Raw genomic sequence first — 19,229 nt, forward strand, 5'->3', positions numbered from 1 at the left:
TAGAAATCCTAGAAGAAAACATCCCTGAGCTGCAAAAAAATTACAGGTCCTCCTTCACTCCAATATATTCACCAAAAACACACAGAATGGTTTACCGAAATAAGTCCAACATGCAGACATATTCTGGCAAGATTTCAAAATGCCAATCCTAAAAGAGAAAAGCTTCCAGAAGGAAAAACATGTTACCTACACAAGAATAAGAATCATACTGGGTCTCCCCTGATGGCACAGTGGTTAAGAATCTGCCTGCCAATGCAGGGGACACAGGTTCGATCCCTGGTCCAGGAAGATCCCACATGCCTCGGAGCAACTAAGCCCACGCGCCACAACTACTAAGCCCAAGTGCCACAACTACTGAAGCCCACATGCCTAGAGCCGCATTCCACAGCAAGAGAAGCCCACTGCAGTGAGAAGCCCACACACCACAACGAAGAATAACCCCCACTCGCAGCAACTAGAAAAAAGCCCACGTGCAGCAGCAAAGACCCAATGCAGCCAAAAAAATAAACTTACTAAAAAAAAAAAATCATATTAACATCAGATTTGTTATCAACAACACTGTCTTCCCGAAGACAATGAACCAAATTGTTCCCAAGTTCTGAGAGGAAACTATTTTGAAAACCTAGAATTCTATAAAGAGCCAAACTAGAATTAAGTATGATGGTGAGATAAAGACACTTTAAAGCGTGCAGATTTAGAAAGCTCACCACCCATAGACACGTTGTGAAAAAAATTTAGATAAGGGCAACGCAAAACATAAAGGTAGTTCAAAAATAGATAACTTGGATACAAAAAAAAAAACTATTGAGTTAACTGAAGATTTTTTCCACTATACATTAATTTAGCAACAGTTACTCAATATAAAAAAAGGCAAATGATATAAACAGTTCACAGAAAAGGAAATAAAGTGGCTTTTATAAGAAAGCCACATTTTCATAAGAAATGTAAAATAAAACTATACCAAGGTATCATTTTTTACCTATTAGATTAAGTAAAGATCAAAGCCTGATAGTAAACTATATTGGTAAGGGTGGGAGGGAATAGGCATTCATTTGCTTCTGGCAGGTCTAAACTGATACCCTATCTAAGGCAGGCAATTTGGCATTATCTATCAAGATTACAATGCATGGTCTTTTGATACCACAACTGCAATTCTAGGAATCTATCCTAAATATAGATGCTGTACTCATGCATGTGCTAAATGATATATGTACTTTGCAGAAGTATCTGACAGCAAAAGATGAAAAACACAATCCTCCACCAGTACAGACTGGTTAAATTATAGTAAGAACATCAAACTATAGAATACAATGCAGCCATTAAAACAAAGTACATATAAATATGGAAGGATCTCCAAGATAAGAAAAAAGCAGGACCCAAGAAAAGTTGTATAGTGTTATCAGAAGTCTTCGAAAGGTGAGCCTGAACCCCTCTAGGGGTACAGAAGACATTGTAAGGGATACACAGAAACACAGGTTTAAGGAGATCAACTTTTAGATCAACTTCCACATGTAGTTGCCTGAGAACTAGCACAGGATCCTTCTTTTCTCATCTCCTCCACTCTCCTCTTAACTTCTCCAAGAGAGTAAAAACCTCCAGGGCACCAAACAGAGAGAACATTGCGGACAAGACAGGGACACAACATAGAACTAAAAGAATCCTCTTTAGCCAAGATATGGGAAATTCACAGAATAGGGTTTTGTGACTTAACACATACTTCAGTCACAGCAAAGTGTGGTATTAGAATTGGGGTGTTGTGGCCAATTGTTAGCATGTTATGAATTCAGAAATATTTGAGACTACGGCACCAGACATCTACCATTATCCAGGAATCTATCTTAGAATTCAGAAGGAGATGGTTGCCTTGGGGATGCATGGTACTCATTTATTAAAATTGGAAAAAAGAGGGTTTCTGACAGAAAGTGTGATTTAGCTGGCTGGTTTTTGTCATTAAGGACTGGCTTTGCCATTAAAGTTTTACCGGTAGTCTTTTTCCGCTGAATAAATGAAATCCACAGTTACAACAATCTGATGAAAATATATTTAAATGCAGTTCATATTATACTGTATATATCAACTTACATGTCATATATTTAAATATAAGTGCATACATAAGATCCAAACATTTTATCAGACCTAAATTTAAAATGCAAAGGTATATTTAAATGAACATTATTTCAACTTTTCCAAACCTTTCTGAGTATATTGGTTTAAATAAGGTCCCTATGATGGTTAGTTTTGTGTGTCAAACTGGCTAGGCTATAGTCCCTAGTTATTCAAATTCTAACTAGGTATTGCTGTGAAAGTACTTCGTAGATGTGATTAACATCAGCTGACTCTGAGTAAAGGAGATTATCCTCAATAATCTGGGTGGGTCTCATCCAATCAAATGAAAGGTTGCAGGAGCAAAACTGAGATTTCCCTGAGGAAGAAGAAATTCCACCTGGCCAGCCCCACAATCATCTAAGCAAATTACTTACAATAAATCTCTTTATATATTTATATAAATCAGTTGGAGATTATGTATGTGGATAGGATATTATATATTTTTATATATATGTAAAATCTTCAACTAGTTGTTTATTGGGTAGACCCCTAAGTGATACAATCTACAGAGGTGAAGGAGTAGGAAGTGTAATTAACAATCATTTATTAGGTCTTGGTAAAGCCTTTTTATTCTGCTTCTCAGAAAATGAGACCATGAATGACTAATGACTGGGTAACAAACCTTTTCCAACTCCGGTGGTTTTAAATTCTCTGTCTTCAGCAAGACTGAAAGAGGACATAATTGAATTGTCAGCTGCTAAATCATTAAAAATCACTTTTGATGAAAAACTGCTATATGATTTTTCATATACAAGTCAGAAGAACAAAGAGACACTTGTAAACTCTGAGGGCAGGGATTTCTGCTTGTTCAGTGCTTATCACCAGCGCTTAGAAGAGTGTCCATAACATAGTAGGAGCTCAAAATATATTTGATAAATAAATAAATAAGCAAGCAAAATGCCACCATTCTCATCTACTTAGATGAAAAAATTTTGTCAGAGCATCTATAAACACAAAAATCAGGAACAGAATCAATACCAAATCCTCTCATTCTAGCAATGACTTACATTAATGCAAGGATTCTTAACTATATGAGGTGAGAGAAAGCCCCACCCATCTCATTAAGAGATGATTGCCAGTAAAAATGTATTTTTATGTTTAGTAATTATCAAAATTTTTACAGTATTTATACTGTAATTACAAGTCCAAAAGAAATTAAGACTGAGCCTTACGAACTCAAGAAATAGTGTTTTTAAATTTTAATGTATATATAATTTTTGTTGCAGAAATATCATGATAAACAAAACTTTCAAGCATAAAATATATTAGGCTAAAATTCTGCAGAGAAAACAAATGGAAATAAGCTCAAGGAGATAAAAGGATCAGGTAAAATTTCAAACTGTTAAAGAAGAGCTTGTTCATGCATTTTTTTCTAACCTGTAATGGTCAGCAAATTGTTACAATATTTCTTTTCCATCAGAATACTTAAAAATGTATATAGCCATTTATTTTTAAATGTCACTATTTACAACACACTAGATATTATATATTTACACCTATTCAACTTTTTTGATGAAAAATTTTAGATGTCAATTTTCAAATGTACAAGGGAGTAACAGTTTTTAAAATTAAGGGAAATTCTACAGTAAAAAATATGAAAACCACTATACTATGTCATCATTTTTGTAAAAAAAAAAAAAAAAGGTTGGGGGAAAATATGTATACACATATGTATGATTTCCTTCTATGCACACTGATTTTCTCTGGAAAAGACACTAAAACAATGGTGACGTGCAAAAGAGAACAGGGTCTTTGGAGATCTGATGTGGGGAGTTTTTGCACTGAATATGCTTTTGTGCCTTTTAAATGTTGACTCATATTCAAATACTACCTTTCTAAAAACAAAAAGTTTTAACAATTAAACAAAATAAATACAAATGTGAAGATAACCACTATAAGACTACAAATAGGATGAATACCTTCCTGACAAATAGAAAATCTGATAAAACCAATACAACGAAGGAAGGAGAAAACATACACACGCGCACACAGAGGAATTAAAATATAATTAAGTGTAAAAGAATTAAATATCCTTACTGAAGTTAAAGACTCTCAAAACGGGTTTAAAAAGACCAAAAGCAGGGACTTCCCTGGTGGTTCAGTGCTTAAGAATCCACCTGCCTATACAGGGGACACGGGTTCAATCCCAGACACGGGAAGATCCCACATGCTGCAGAGCAACTAAGCCCATGCACCACAACTACTGAGCCTGCCCTCTAGAGCCCATTAGCCACAACTACTGAGCCCACGTGCCGCAACTACTGAAGCCTGCGCCTAGAGCCTGTGCTCCACAAGAGAAGCCATCACAATGAAAGCCTGTGCACCGCAATGAAGAGTTGCCCCCACTCACCACAACTAGAGACAGCCCATGCGCAGCAACAAAAACCCAATGCAGCCATAAATAAATGAATACCAAAAACAAATCAACAAACAAAAAGCCCAGTTATGTGTGGCTTAAAGAGACATAACATTCTAAAGAACCTAAAAGATTAAAAAAGATTAAAAATTAAAGGGTAAAAATATGCAGAAACTAGACAAATGCTAACAAAAATGTGAAGAGCAATTATTAGAATAAAACAGAATACAAAGTGAAAATCATTAGAGAAAGCTATTTTCTACTATTTTTATAAGAATCCATCTGAAGAACAAACTTTATGCATCTGACATCTTTACTTCAAGACCAAAATCTGTTAGAAGTGCTAGGAGAGGGACCTCCCCTGTGGTCCAATGGTTAAGAATCCGCCTTCCAATGCAGGGGACACAGATTCGATCCCTGGATGAGGAACCACATCCCACATGCCATGGGGCAACGAAGCCCAAGAGCCGCAACTACAGAGAAGCCCTCGTGCCACAAGGAAAGACACCTCGTGCCACAACTAAGACCTGACTGGCCAAATAAATAAATACAAAAAAGAAAGGAAGGAAGGGAGGGAGGAAGGGAGGGAGGGGGAGGAAGGGAGGGAGGGAGAGGAAGGGAGGGAGGGAGGGAAGGAGGGAGGGAAGGAGGAAAGACAAGGAAAGAAAGAAAAGAAATACAAGGAGAAACAGACTGATAAACTTAGAAGACTTAGAAGTAATCAAGACTGGCAATCAACAGATCAAACTAAGCCTATTCATGTAAATAAATATCAGGTTTTAAAAAGGATATATTTACAAAGAAAGTATGTGCTGAGATTTGAGTTGGTATCTGAGGTGAAGAAAGCAAAATGTCAATGAAATAAACTTATGTTGGTTAATTGTTGAAGCTAAGTGATGGTTAAATGGGGGTTCATTGTGTTCTTCTGCGTTTCTGTTGTTTGAAAAACTTGGACTACTCAGAAGTGAATAACAAAGCATTACACAGCAAAACCTATGGGAGATGACCACAGGTTCTCAAAGAAAAGTATGTAAGCTTAAAAGCATTTACTAGCAAACAAGAGAGAAGACAAATGAATATCCTTTTTTTTCCCTGCTTTTATTCTTCTCCCAATGTATCATAGAATCATCCTGCCAAGTTCCATATAAAGTCCTACTGGGATTTTGATTGGAATTTCATTAAACTTAGATTAATTTGGGGGAAAACTCAAACATTTACAATATTAAATAATATTTTAAAGAATCAGCTTCTGAGCTTCCCTGGTGGCACAGTGGTTAAGAATCTACCTGCCTTTTTTGGTATTAAGCTGCATGAGCTGCTTGTATATTTTGGAGGTTAATCCTTTGTTGTTTCATAGGCAACTATTTTTTCCCATTCTGAGGGTTGCCTTCTAGTCTTGTTTACGGTTTCTTTCGCTGTGCAAAAGCTTTTAAGTTTCATGAGGTCCCATTTGTTTATTCTTGATTTTATTTCCATGATTCTAGGAGGTGGGTCCAAAAGGATCTTGCTTTGATGGATGTCATAGAGTGTTCTGCCTATGTTTTCCTCTAGGAGTTTTCTAGTGTCTGGCCTTACATGTAGGTCTTTAATCCATTTGGAGTTTATTTTTGTGTATGGTGTTAGGAAGTGTTCTAATTTCATTCTTTTACATGTTGCTGTCCAATTTTCCCAGCACCACTTATTGAAGAGGCTGTCTTTTTTCCATTGTATATTCGTGCCTCCTTTGTCAAAGATAAGTTGCCCATATGTGTTTGGGCTTACTTGTGAGTTCTCTATTCTATTCCATTGATCTTCCTTTCTATTTTTGTGCCAGTACCATACTGTCTTGATCACTATGGCCTTGTAGTATAAGTTTGAAGTCAGGAAGCCTGATTCCACCAACTCCATTTTTCCTTCTCAAGATTTCTTTGGCTATTCGGGGTCTTTTTTTAAATAATATTTTAAAGAATCAGCTTCTGAGCTTTCTTGGTGGCACAGGGGTTAAGAATCTACCTGCCAATGCAGGGAATACAGGTTCGATCCCTGGGTGGGGAAGATGCCACATGCCACGGAGCAACTAAGCCCATGTGCCACAACTATCAAGCCTGTGCTCTAGAGCATACGAGCCACAACTATTGAGCCCACGTGCCATAACTACTGAAGTCTAAGCACCCAGAGCCCATGCTCTGCGAAAAGAGAACCTGCCACAACAAGAAGCCCATGCACCACAATTAGAGAAAGCCCACACGCAGTAATGAAGACCCTACACAGCCAATAAATAAATAAATTAAAAAAAAAAAAAAACCAGCTCCTGATTTTGTAAATTCTACATTTTCCCCTATTTCATTATTTTCTCCTTTTATATTTAACTCCTTTCTTTTGCATTTATCTTATTTTTCTTTTCTATCTTTAATGCCTGGCTTTAATAATTATTTTTAGTCATTTTTTTCAAGGGTTGCTTTAAATTTTCTATTATCACTCTAGCCTCATCCTACAGATTTTTAAGACTACAATTTTTATTGTCATTCTTTTTGGAATCATTCACAATTGCAGATTTTATTTTTCCTTCAGCACAAAAGCACATATAGGCATGTTTTTTTAAACTATTAAATTGGATAGTAACACAGGTGGTTTTCCTTTTACTGTTAATGGTTTACTTCATTGCTTTGTGGACAGAATATCATTTGTGTAGCTCTTGCTTTTGGTTACCTGTTAAGGTTTTCTTTAGGTCTCATTTATACATGAATGTTATGAATTACCAGTTCTGTCTCTTAACAGGAGAGTTTATTCCATTCACATTTTTTGTCCTTGATGTGTCTGGACTCATTCTAGTCATTTTATATTTACCTTATTGTTATTTTTCCCTTTTCTATTCAGTTGGGGTCTATTTGGGACCATTTGAAACTCATCTATTAATCTAGTAATGTAGATGAAGTAAAATCAAGTAATTTATCTGTATCTTTCCACTGGTTATCTTTAAGAGATATAACTAATGTGAACTATCAACATAATAAATTGAACAGTACCTATAACCTTTCCTTTCCTCAAAATATCAGACTTTTACTTCCCTTTCCTGTTTCTAATGTTCTAATAATCTAAAATTTTATTCCTAAATTATTTATGTTATACTTCTTGTGTTGAAAACACCTTTATGTAGTCATTCATATTGTTATTGAATTCTCAACTTTAAATAATCTGCTCCTCTAGTATGTATCTAAGAAATCTGATCCTCATTCCTTCATTGATGACTTTCTCTCTAAAAAACCTTCCTCAGTGTCTCTTCAGTGTTCTGAAATGAAGTATCTGTGTCTTTTTACCACTCTAAAGATTCTTGTCCTTCATCTCTGGAGAAATATTCTTTTTAATAATTTCTCCCTTTCTCTCATTTATTTTTATTACTTAAATCAATCAGTGTCTATTATTTGGCCTTTCTATTATTTTATTTCAATAAGTATTTTTATTTCTCAAAACATTTCCTTATTCTGATTGTTCTTTATGATTGTTTTTGTTTTATAGGGTCAGTATGTACATACATGCCATGTACACATACATATATACGTAGAAATTTACACATAAATGTCTATAAAATTCTACTTTAGGAACTTGCCTGGTGGCACAGTGGTTAAGAATCTGCCTGCCAATGCAAGGGACACAGGTTCGATCCCTGTTCCAGGAAGATTCCACATGTCGCGGAGCAACTAAGCTCATGCGCCACAGCTACTGAGCCTGCGCTCTAGAGCCTGTGAGCCACAACTACTGAAGCCCACATGCCTAGAGCCCGTGCTCTGAAACAAGAGACGCTACTGCAATGAGAAGCCCGCACACCACAACCAAGAGTAGCCCCCGCTCACCGCAACTACACAAAGCTGCGTGCAACAAAGACCCAATGCAGCCAATAAATAAATAAATTTATTTAAAAAAATTTTTAACTTTATATTTGTTTATATTTGTTTCAAAGTTAGGGCTATATCTTGCATATTTACCTAATTAATTCAATTATATATTGTGCCATCTGTCTATAATGATACACACAAATCTATTTCATTCACTTAAATGGCTTGAAGACATTCCAGAATTATAAACAAAGTTTGTTTAGTTCAATATCCTATTGCTGGACACTTAGGTTTCTCTTATTTTTCTGTTATTATAAAGGCACATTTCCTTGGACACTTATCTATGATTAGTACCCAGTAATAAAAACACTGAGTTTTAATTTGCTAGGTATTGCCACATTCTCTTTTACATTCCAGGTAATTTGTACATACCAAGTAACTTCCATGTTCCCAGTGTTATGGTGAATATTAACAAATGTATTAGTCAACAAAAGAGACATAGTTTTTGTTTTATGATACTGCATTAAGTGCCGTGGTTGTACTTTTTTTTTTTTTTTTGGCTACAATGGGTCCTCATTGCTGAGCCTAGGCTTTCTCTTGCTTTGGAGCAGGGGCTACTCTTAGTTGCGGTGAGCAGGCTTCTCATTGTGGTGGCTTCTCTTGTTGCAGAGCACGGGCTCCAGGCATAGGCTTCAGTAGCTGCAGCACGCAGGCTCAGTAGTTGTGGCACACGGGCCCTAGAGCACATGGGCTCAGTAGTTCTGGATCGTGGGCTCTAGAGTGCAGGTTCAGCAGTTGTCGCTCACAGGCTTAGTTGCTTCACGGCATGTGGGATCTTCCCGCACAAGGGATTGAACCCGTGTCCCTTGCATTTCCAGGCAGATTTTTAACCACTGCACCACCAGGGAAGTCCCAGTGCCATGGTTCTTTTTTTTTTTTTTTTTTTTTTTTTTTTTTTTTTTTTTTTTTTTTTTTTGGCACACGGGCTTAGTTGCTCCGTGGCATGTGGGATCTTCCTGGAGCAGGGATCGAACCTGTGTCCCCTGCATTGGCAGGCGGATTCTTAACCACTGCGCCACCTAGGAAGCCCTGCCATGGTTCTTAAATGGGTACTAGCCCACACCCCAAGGACACCTCTGGAAAGGGTGAGGTGGGGGGCATTACTACCACAACATCTATAACACTTCACAGAGGGAAGACAAGGATGTTAGGTATCCCATAGATATATAAGTACACAGCAGAGGACAGTCCATGATTCACATGACTTTGAAATATCTCTCTGGACATTCATGTAAGTGAAAAGCATGATTCTGTTATCTGAGACTACAGCCAATTCCATTTTATGTATGAGAACACAAAATATTTGGGGTATGGTTTTAATATAACTGACTTTTCCAGCAATGTAGTCATCATATAAAAAGAGGACAGTGTTTTGTTCAGAACTGACCAACAGTATCATTTTGAAAGATCTCAGTAAATATTAGTTTCTAGTACAAAACACCAGTCTAATTTATAACTGCTGCATTGCTACTGATTCTATGCATACACGCAAACATTTCACAATTTCGTTGTATCTTCCACTATGGTCATGCCTCAGCATTTACACATATTGAAATACAGTATTTATGATCCTATTAAATTACAAAATATTCTACTGTCTTATAAATTTTTTCTTTTATATTTCAGTTAGAATATTGAATTTGTTTTGTTTTTACATTATACACATAAGTTATACTAATGATGAATTTCACTTCAGAATAATAAAGAGGGCATTTTTCCTGACTTGTGCTCAAAGTGGCCAAAAATCATTTATAAGCAGGAAGGCATTGGGGCAAGAGCTCTTCATTTAATCAATCTGTCAAAAGAAAATGAAGTTTACTTAGAGAAAACTAATAGTTCATTAAATACTTTTTTTAAAATAAATTTATTTATTTATTTATTCATTGGCTATGTTGGGTCTTTGTTGCTGCACACAGGCTTTCTCTAGTTGCAGCAAGCAGGGACCACTCTTCATCGTGGTGCACAGGCTCCTCATTTCGGTGGCTTCTCCTGTTGCAAAGCATGGGCTCCAGGCATGCAAGCTTCAATAGTTGCGGCACATGGGCTCAACAGCTATGGCTCACGATCTATACAGCACAGGCTCAATAGTTGTGGTGCATGGGCTTAGCTGCTCCACAGCATGTGGGATCTTCCTGGAGCAGGGATCAAACCTGTGTCCCCTGCATTGGCAGGCAGATTCTTAACCACTGCACCACCTAGGAAGTCCCTCATTCAATACTTTTAGTAGACAGTCACAAGCTTAGATACTGATTTTAAACTGTCACTGAAAATATCCCATAATAGAAAAACCTATTATGATCCTATTCCAGTTACATCATCTATTGTTGAGTTACAAATCACCCCAAAACTCAGTGATACAAAACAACTGTTTTACTTTGCTCACAGGTTCAGTGGGTGAGGAATTCAGACAGGGCACAGCACAGAACTCCTGTCTTTGCTTCACAATAACTGGGGCCTCAAGAGGAACTCAAACAGCTGAGGCTGGAACAGCTGGTGGCTCTGCCTGGGCTCAGACAGGACCCATCAACCTTAGCACCTACAAATGGCCATGCCATGTAGCCTGGTTTTCTCACAGTATAATGGCTGAGTTCCAAGCAGAAATATCCTGAGAGCAAACATTCCAAGAAAACCAGGTAGAAGCTGGCTTTTTATGACCTAGCCTTAAGAGTCACACAGCATTACTTCCACAACACTGTACTGGTCACAACCCCCCCCCTCCCCCCCCAGATCCAAGGGGAGAAGACATGGACTCTACCTGTCAATGGAAGGAATGTCAAAGAAGTTGAGGACCATGTTTTAACCACCACAGATTCTTTTTAGCCAACCAAGATGCTAAAAGTAAACAACTGGTAGCCTGGCTGTTCTTCAAATTTGTTCCCCTGGTAAATTTAAAGCTACAAACACTTGTGGAGCAACTAGAGCAAACAAGACACACAAAGGCCGGAAAGATGATCAAAACCATGTTCCCAACGTTAAAGAACTTAACACTAAGCACTCAGAATGCACAAATTGTGTGCTAAGGCCAGGAAAGAAAGCTGGAAAAGGCAGAACTGTGTTCAAAACATCCAATTTCAGTACTCTGAAGTAACAATCAATCGTGATTACTGGTCCCAAAACTTTTAAATAGAAGTGCCAACTCTTTTATAAAATCCCGCTTCTAGCCCAAAAATCCTGTAAGACATTAAACATTCTAAATTTTTTTGGGGGGGAGGGCCTCGCTGTGCGGCATGCGGGATCTTACCTCCCCAACCAGGGATCGAATCCATGCCACCTGCAGTGGAAGCATGGATTCTTAACCATTGGACTGCCAGGGAAGTCCCTAAACATTCTACACCTTTTTAATAACTCTGAATCATATACTGCACGAATCTTAAAAAAGAAAGTTCCCAATATGCCCTTTGACACCAAAACATTTTGTAAGAATATGACTCAGACTAGGTTGTAATAAGAACTGGGTATAGAAGTCACCTCACCTTTTACCTGAAACAAATCATAACCTTATTGCCTAATAATATTATCACAACCTGAAACATCTTATCATTTAAAAATTCAAGATTAGTGTCAACACTGCTTTCTGACTCTACTTACAATAATAACACAAAAGTGTCAGAAACATAAATAAGTTCGTAAACTTTATGAACAGGACTTAAGGTAGGCTGGATCAACTTCTCCCCAATTCTCTCCAACAGCTAATTGTGGTTTTATAATTCTAAGTAAGAATAAATAAATCTTCCCATCTTCTTTCCTTTTCTCCTTCCACAAAGCATGTGGATGTTGGCGTACAATGGCAGGGGTAAACAGAACAAGCACTAGTAAGTAAAAGAACTATTCTCATTTCTGCCATTTTTCACTATGTCCCAACTTCAGCCCAGAGTAAGTGACACAGCTGAAAAGCTGGCAAGAAAACTCTATGGAAGGAAGAGAGCTGTAGGTACAGTAAACACTTTACCTTTTGCCTATCAGGTTAAAAATGAAGATGACACAAAATTTATTTTTCTAAAGCTCTATATTTCAAGAATCACAATACATAATAAGTACATGTGTCAGAATAAAGATGCAGATGCAGAGAATGGACTGGAGGACACGGGGTTGGGGGTAGGGGCGAAGGGGAAGCTGGGACGAAATGAGAGAGTAGCATAGACGTATATACACTACCAACTGTACTGGGAAGCTGCTGTATAACAAAGGGAGATCAACTCGATGATGGGTGATGCCTTAGAGGGCCAGGACAGGGAGGGTGGGAGGGAATCGTGGGAGGGAGGGGATATGGGGATATATGTATAAATACAGCTGATTCACTTTGGTGTACCTCAAAAGCTGGTACAAGAGTGTAAAGCAATTATATTCCAATAAAGAGCTTAAAAAAAAAAGTACGCATCTAAAATATATGAAAGATCAAAGAGAGTACTGATGAAATTCTTCACTTTCAAAGAGTCCAGGGGCTTCCCAGGTGGTGCAGTGGTTATGAATCGGCCTACCAATGCAGGGGAACAGGTTCGATCCCTGCTCCAGGAAGATCCCACATGCTGAGGAGCAACTAATCCCATGTGCCACAACTATTGAGCCCATGTGCCACAACTACTGAAGCCCACATGCCTAGAGCCCGTGCTCCGCAACAAGAGAAGCCACGGCAATGAGGAGCCCACACACCACAACAAAGAGTAGCCACCACTCACTGCAACTGGAGAAAGCTCGTGTGCAGCAACGAAGACCCAACACAGCCAATAAGTAAATAAATAAATAAATAATAAATTTATTTTTTTAAAAAAAAGAGTCCATCAGTCCTGAGAACCATATCCATCCCTAACTGTTATCACTCCTTTAATGAGAAATTCCATTTCTTTTAGATGAAGGGAATCAACATTGCTTTTAAAATGCAAAGTACATATGGCAGCTTTTAGTGACATTACCTTAGAAACGAAGAATCAGTAACAAGTACTCAAGTCAGATATTTTTTGATTCTGAAGAATATACCAAATAGTACAATCTGTTAAATGCATGACAACATAGGAATAGCACCACCCTCTCTCAAAAGAGTCCATCCCTAATGCTTAGATTGTGGCATCCAAGACCATTTCCCAGTAAAAGAAATCAGGACTCTGTGGAGACATATGTCTGGGGCAAGAAGCATAAAAGATGAACCTAGAACATCTTATATCAGAAAGCAAGTAAGAGAATAAAGACCACTGGGATCATTTCAAAATGACTCAAGAACAAACCTAAATAACCCCCACTGGCTAAAGATGAGACAACCCAAGTATCAATAAGGATAATAATTGATAATAAATATCAAATATGTACAAACCCTTGCATTCATGATGAAACCAAAAAAGAAATCAACTGGTGATCTTTGGAGAATGCCGGGAACCACCTTACTATTTCTGAGAATTGGTAACTAAAAAGGGCAAAAACCTCATCAAGCATTTAACCTACCTTTCTTATAAGATCTAAACCTGAAGAGTAACCTGATAGTTGACAAAGGGAATATTCTCTTCATAGAAATATTCCACGCAACACATGAGGGAATGATAGTTTTAAAAGCACAAGTTTTGCAACTTTAGTGAATAAACAGATTAAGGCAATCGTCAAAGATTGATAACTTCACAAAAAGATAGCTTAAAAATTCTTCATAAAAATTCTATTTATTCTCTTTTGCAATAAAAGGCATCGGTAGGAAATTTTCCAAAATCTGAATAAGTTCATAGATTATTATCATGCTGGTGTTAGAAAAAGAATGTCCTTATTCTTAGAAGATACACACTGAAGTTATATTTAGGGGTTATGGGAAATATGTCTTCAACTTACTTTCAAATGGTTAAAAAATATTAACATGTACAAAGATAGAATAACAGAGCAAACATATTAAACGTTAACATTTGGGGAATCTTAATGAAGGCCATATGGAATTCGTGGTAATGTTTTTAATAGATTTTTTGTAAATCTTAGATTATTTCAAAGTACATAAAATGCTTTTAAAAAAAGAGAGATAGGCAACAATACATTATGGACCTCATGACAGAAGTACACAATGCTACCCATGAAGTGATCTTGTACCCCCACCCCATCCCACAAATAAAACTCTAGATTTTGATCCTCTAGAATCTGGATCTAACTATCCACCTACGGAGAAACATGGTAAAGGACACAATAGAGATGCAATAAACAAACTCCAAGCCAAAGGAAACTCAACAGGATGAACCATCTTCAACAAAATATTGAGAGAGAGAATATGAAATAATATGTATCTATAGATTAAAAGACTTAAGGATGTCCTCATAAAAACTTGTACAGGAACGTTCATGACAGCATTATTCATAATAACCAGCAAGTTGGAAACAATCCAAATGTCCATTAACTGATTGAATAAACAAAATGTAGTACATCCACCCAATGTGATATCATTTAGCTATAAAAAGGAATGAAGGAATTCATGCTATGACATGGAAGAAACTTGAAAACATTATGCTAAGTGAAAAGAAGCCAGACAAAAAAATCACATACTGTATGATTCCATTTAAATGAAATGTCCAGAAAAGGCAACTCTTTAGAGACAGAAAGTAGATCAGAGATTGCCAGGGCCTGAGAGAAAGGGAGAATAGGGAGTAACTGGCTTCTTTTTGGGGTGATGAAAATAATCTGAAATTAGCAGTAGTAATGGTTATACAGCTTTGTAAGTATCCTGAAAACCACTAAATTATGCAGTTTAAAAGCATGAATTTTATGCTATGTGAATTATATATCAATTTTTTACATGGACAAGAAAAAAAAGACAGGAGTCTTACCAACCAATCATACTCTATTAACCTTATTTGGGCCCCAATTTAAACAAACTATAAAAGAGAAAAAGTATTATAAAAGAAAAAATTTGAAAACTAACTAGATATTTGAGGATACTAATGTTTACAGAATTCTAAATAATCAATGGATGTTAAAATAGGTGCTTTAATGTTTGACCAAAGACAAGATATTTCATAGTTGCCAGGTACCTTCCCCAAAATAACTTACTGGATACAAAGGAACATCACCTTAATCAAGTCATCAAACCCAACATCACCATTATTAAGACAGATCCAATTACATGGGTTTGTCCTAACTGATTGAGGACACATCATCACCTCTGTGGCATCCCTACAAAAAATATATAATCTGAATCTAATTATGAGGAAACACTACACAAACACAAACTGAGCCATATTCAACAAAATGTTAAGTTCAAAAAACATAAAGGGACTTCCCTGGCGGTCCAGTGGTTAAAACTCCGTGCTTCCACTGCAGGGGGCGCTTCCATTGCAGGAGGCACAGGGGTGGGATGGGGAACTAACCCTGCATTCCCCTGCATGCCAAGCTTGGGGCCAAAACAAAACAAAAAAACCCACAAAGACTAAGGAATTGCTTCCATATCAAGGATACATGATAATAAAATACAATGTGTAATTCTTGATTTTATTCTAGACAAAGGAAAAAATACATAGCTATGCAGAAAACTGTTGAGATGTGAAATCTGAATAAGGATTGTGAATGAGATATAGTTTTGTGTAAATATTACGTTTCCTGAGATGTTTACTACACTGTGATTATGTAAAAGAATTTTCGTACATTTAGGAAAAACACTCTAAAGTCTCCAACTTACTCTTAGATGGTTCAGGAAAAATATATATAATAAAGAATATATTATATATATAAAGAATGATAAAATGTTAATTGCTGAATCTGGGTAAAGGGCACACTGGAGTTCCTTGTATATTCTGGGCATTTCCTGTAAGTTTGAATGAAGCCCTATCTTTTAGAAATACATTCTGAAATATTTACTGATGAAAAACTAAGATTTCTCTGATGAGCTTCAAAATAGTGGGACAAGTAGGAGTCTAGATGAATTAATTGGTCATGTATTAATAACTGTTAAAGCAGAATAATGGAAACATCAGGTGTATTATACTATTCTCTGTACTTTTATATGTTTGAAATCTTATGCAATAAAAAGTTTTAAAGAAGCCCACAAAAAAATGGAGAAACTAAGGCTCAGGAAAATTAAGCAGCATCCATATCCAGGACTCTAGTTTTGAAATCTTTCTAATATATGACACTCTCTCCATTATCCCCCCCAAAACCTCTTTATAAAGTATGACCCATTCAGGCAATTTTATTCTCCCCATGTGAAGTTTTAGTCAATACCAAAACAGAAAGATAGTCGATACTGCTAACTCTATTGTACATGGACATATTGTTACCTTTGAGAGTAAAATCAATAAATAATGGAAGGAAACAGGTGAATGTAGATAGAAGTAATCCACCCAAAGAGATGATCTACAAATCACTGAGGAAGAAAAACCAACTGACATTTATTAAGCACCCAGTATAAGCCATTCCTTAGGTCATTTAATCCTCACATCAATGCTGGCATAATTTTTCCCTTAATTTTGGTTTCAATTTTTTTCATTAAAGTATGCAATTTTAGATTTTTTTTTTTTAATTTTTGGCTGTACCATGCAGCTTGCAGGATTTAATTCCCCAACCAGGGATTGAACACAGAGCCTTGGTAAAGAAAGCATAGGGTCCTAACCACTGGACCACTGGGGAATTCTCACCCTTAATTTTTTTTAACTGTGGTAAAATATGTATAATTAAAAATGAGGTGATTTTTTTCAACCCCATTTTACAAATGAGGAAAATGCAGATGTGAGAAGTTAAGAAATTTTCCCAAGGCAAGTAACCAACCGGAATCTGAACCCAGGTCTTTCTTTAAACTGCATGACTGCCATTACATACTCTGATTAATTCTTAAGTTTCTTAAAATTTCATTTCTATGAGTCAATACTAAGAGCCTAATCAATTCTGAAAAAACTGATTTTCTACATTTACAAGCCTAAAATAGAACCAAAAGGCAGCCATACTGACCCCCTAATCATTTTTATACCTCACTACCTTTGCAACAACTTCAGAAGCTAAATTAAAACCAAAGTACATGAATATAAATGAGATATTTTATCTTTCTTAAGTTTGTTATAAATGGTGAATAAAATCCAAATAATTTTGCACAGATACTTTAATAACACATTTAATTTCTAGATTTCAGCTACAGCTAAAATAACTGATTGGTATGTCATTTTAAAAAGCAATACTTTGGTCTCCTACATGAGGAATAAATACGATTGCCCTGAATCTGTCAATATATAATTTGTAAATACTATAGAATAACCCCTATCATAATTAACACTTTCTCTATAAAAAACGGAAAGAAATTGAAAAACACTATGAACTACATCAGAAAATATAGGACTTTAACTTATGAGACAGACAACCAATCTGCTTGGTTAAATTGGTAATATAGTGGGGAAATCATTTTCAGGCAGACATGGTACAAACCTGTACACAAACAGCCTCCCTTCCCCCACCACCAAAACATTTCAAAAGGTTCAGAAGCCCCAAGACCAGAGTCTGACACATTACAGTATTAAGCTGAAAAATACACATACATATAGTCCTAGTTTCATTACATATTTTGTAGGATGAAAATGACTTTCAAAATAAAGTACTTATACTTCTTTAAATTTAGATCACTTTTTTATTGACTTGTTTTAAAAAAAAATCAAAGGGGCTAAAATATGTCAAAGCTGTTGACTATGGGGAGAAAGCACAAGGTGAAGATTAAACTACAAAGAAACGCTCAGAGTTGCTATCTACAGGAATCTTCCATAACTATCACTTCGTACTTCTTTCTCTAGCAAACTTTTTTCCACACATTCCTAATACTATAAACATATAATAAATACCCGAAATTTTAAAAACTGTAAATACAACCTAGTTGTTTTAGAGAGGAGGAAAAAAACCTCCAAAATACTAGTGAAGTATAAATTTCCTCATATTCAAAGCTTCAAACCACCATGGAAAATGGGAGATGGCAAAACACTGCCCTGATTGTCTGCTAAAGCCTATTTGCAAAGACTTCTATTTCAACATCTTAACTAATTAATAAACATATGGTGTATCCTAAAAAATATATACTAAAACCAAGAACCACCCAAAAACCTACTCCCATCTAACTAAGAGAAAGACAAATGGGAAACCAAAAAGCTATAGGTAACATAAAGTACTTTTCCTCATATCATGGAAAACAAAAGCTCAAAACACATTTTAATTTCCCAAAAAAAGACAATTAACTTACTAGCATGCTTGTCTGCAAGCATTATAAGCGTGTTGGAAATATCTCGTCGTCTATAAAAGCACACTACTTTTGCTTCCACGTTGCCAGTTGCAGTCTAAGAAATAAGAAAAATAAAAGTCATCTGTACTGAATATTAGATTCAAGTAGTTTATAAAACAAAACTAGAGACAGCATAATTATAAGATCATTCTCATTTACTTTGCCAACCACTGCAGGATAATCAGAGAGCTAAAAGATTCAAATAAGGATGAGCAACATTTGCAAAAATTCCAAGTGAAACTGAAATGTCAAACATAAAGTAACTCACTGGCATCAATTAAACTAAAGTGATCAGACAAGCTTTAATGACTAAAGCCAGACATAGTTAACTCTGATTAGCCTTAAGAAACTAATCCCCAAAATTTAAAAAGCCACAACATAACTTAAGACAGTTAAACACAGTCCTCCAAACCCTCTCCCAGAGGCACAGGCTAAGTGCAAAATCACCCAGCCCCCTTCTAAACACCCCCATGTTCAACTAATGGTGAAGCTCTGCAGGTGCAGGGCAGTCAACACGTGAGGTAGACCAGATAACTTGGAAAAGCATTCTCAGCTCAAGGGAGTCTATGAATCCATAATGGTCAATATTCTTGGTAGTACTTAGTTTACCTTCACATATGAAAGTATTAAAAACCTTGAGTTATGAACACTGAAGCTCTTATTTCCCTTTGACTACAGTCTAGAATACAATCAA

At 36.4% G+C, this 19,229-nt stretch overlaps 1 protein-coding gene across 8 annotated transcripts in view; it reads right to left on the minus strand.

Annotated features, from left to right (window-relative positions):
• MTA3 (metastasis associated 1 family member 3) overlaps window positions 1-19,229 on the minus strand; it is a 159,243-nt gene that overhangs the window by 128,306 nt on the left and 11,708 nt on the right. For all 8 annotated transcript variants that reach the window (XR_009054597.1, XM_057740918.1, XM_057740913.1 and 5 more), the window contains one exon: window positions 18,497-18,590. Coding sequence is in view for 7 of the 8 variants with exons in the window: in XM_057740913.1 (XP_057596896.1) it covers window positions 18,497-18,590 (94 nt within the window). In the remaining variant the exon portion in view is untranslated. The remainder of the gene's footprint in view (window positions 1-18,496; window positions 18,591-19,229) is intronic.

The sequence above is a fragment of the Hippopotamus amphibius genome, chromosome 7 (assembly GCF_030028045.1).
Source record: "Hippopotamus amphibius kiboko isolate mHipAmp2 chromosome 7, mHipAmp2.hap2, whole genome shotgun sequence".
In the NCBI taxonomy this organism is placed as follows: domain Eukaryota; kingdom Metazoa; phylum Chordata; class Mammalia; order Artiodactyla; family Hippopotamidae; genus Hippopotamus; species Hippopotamus amphibius.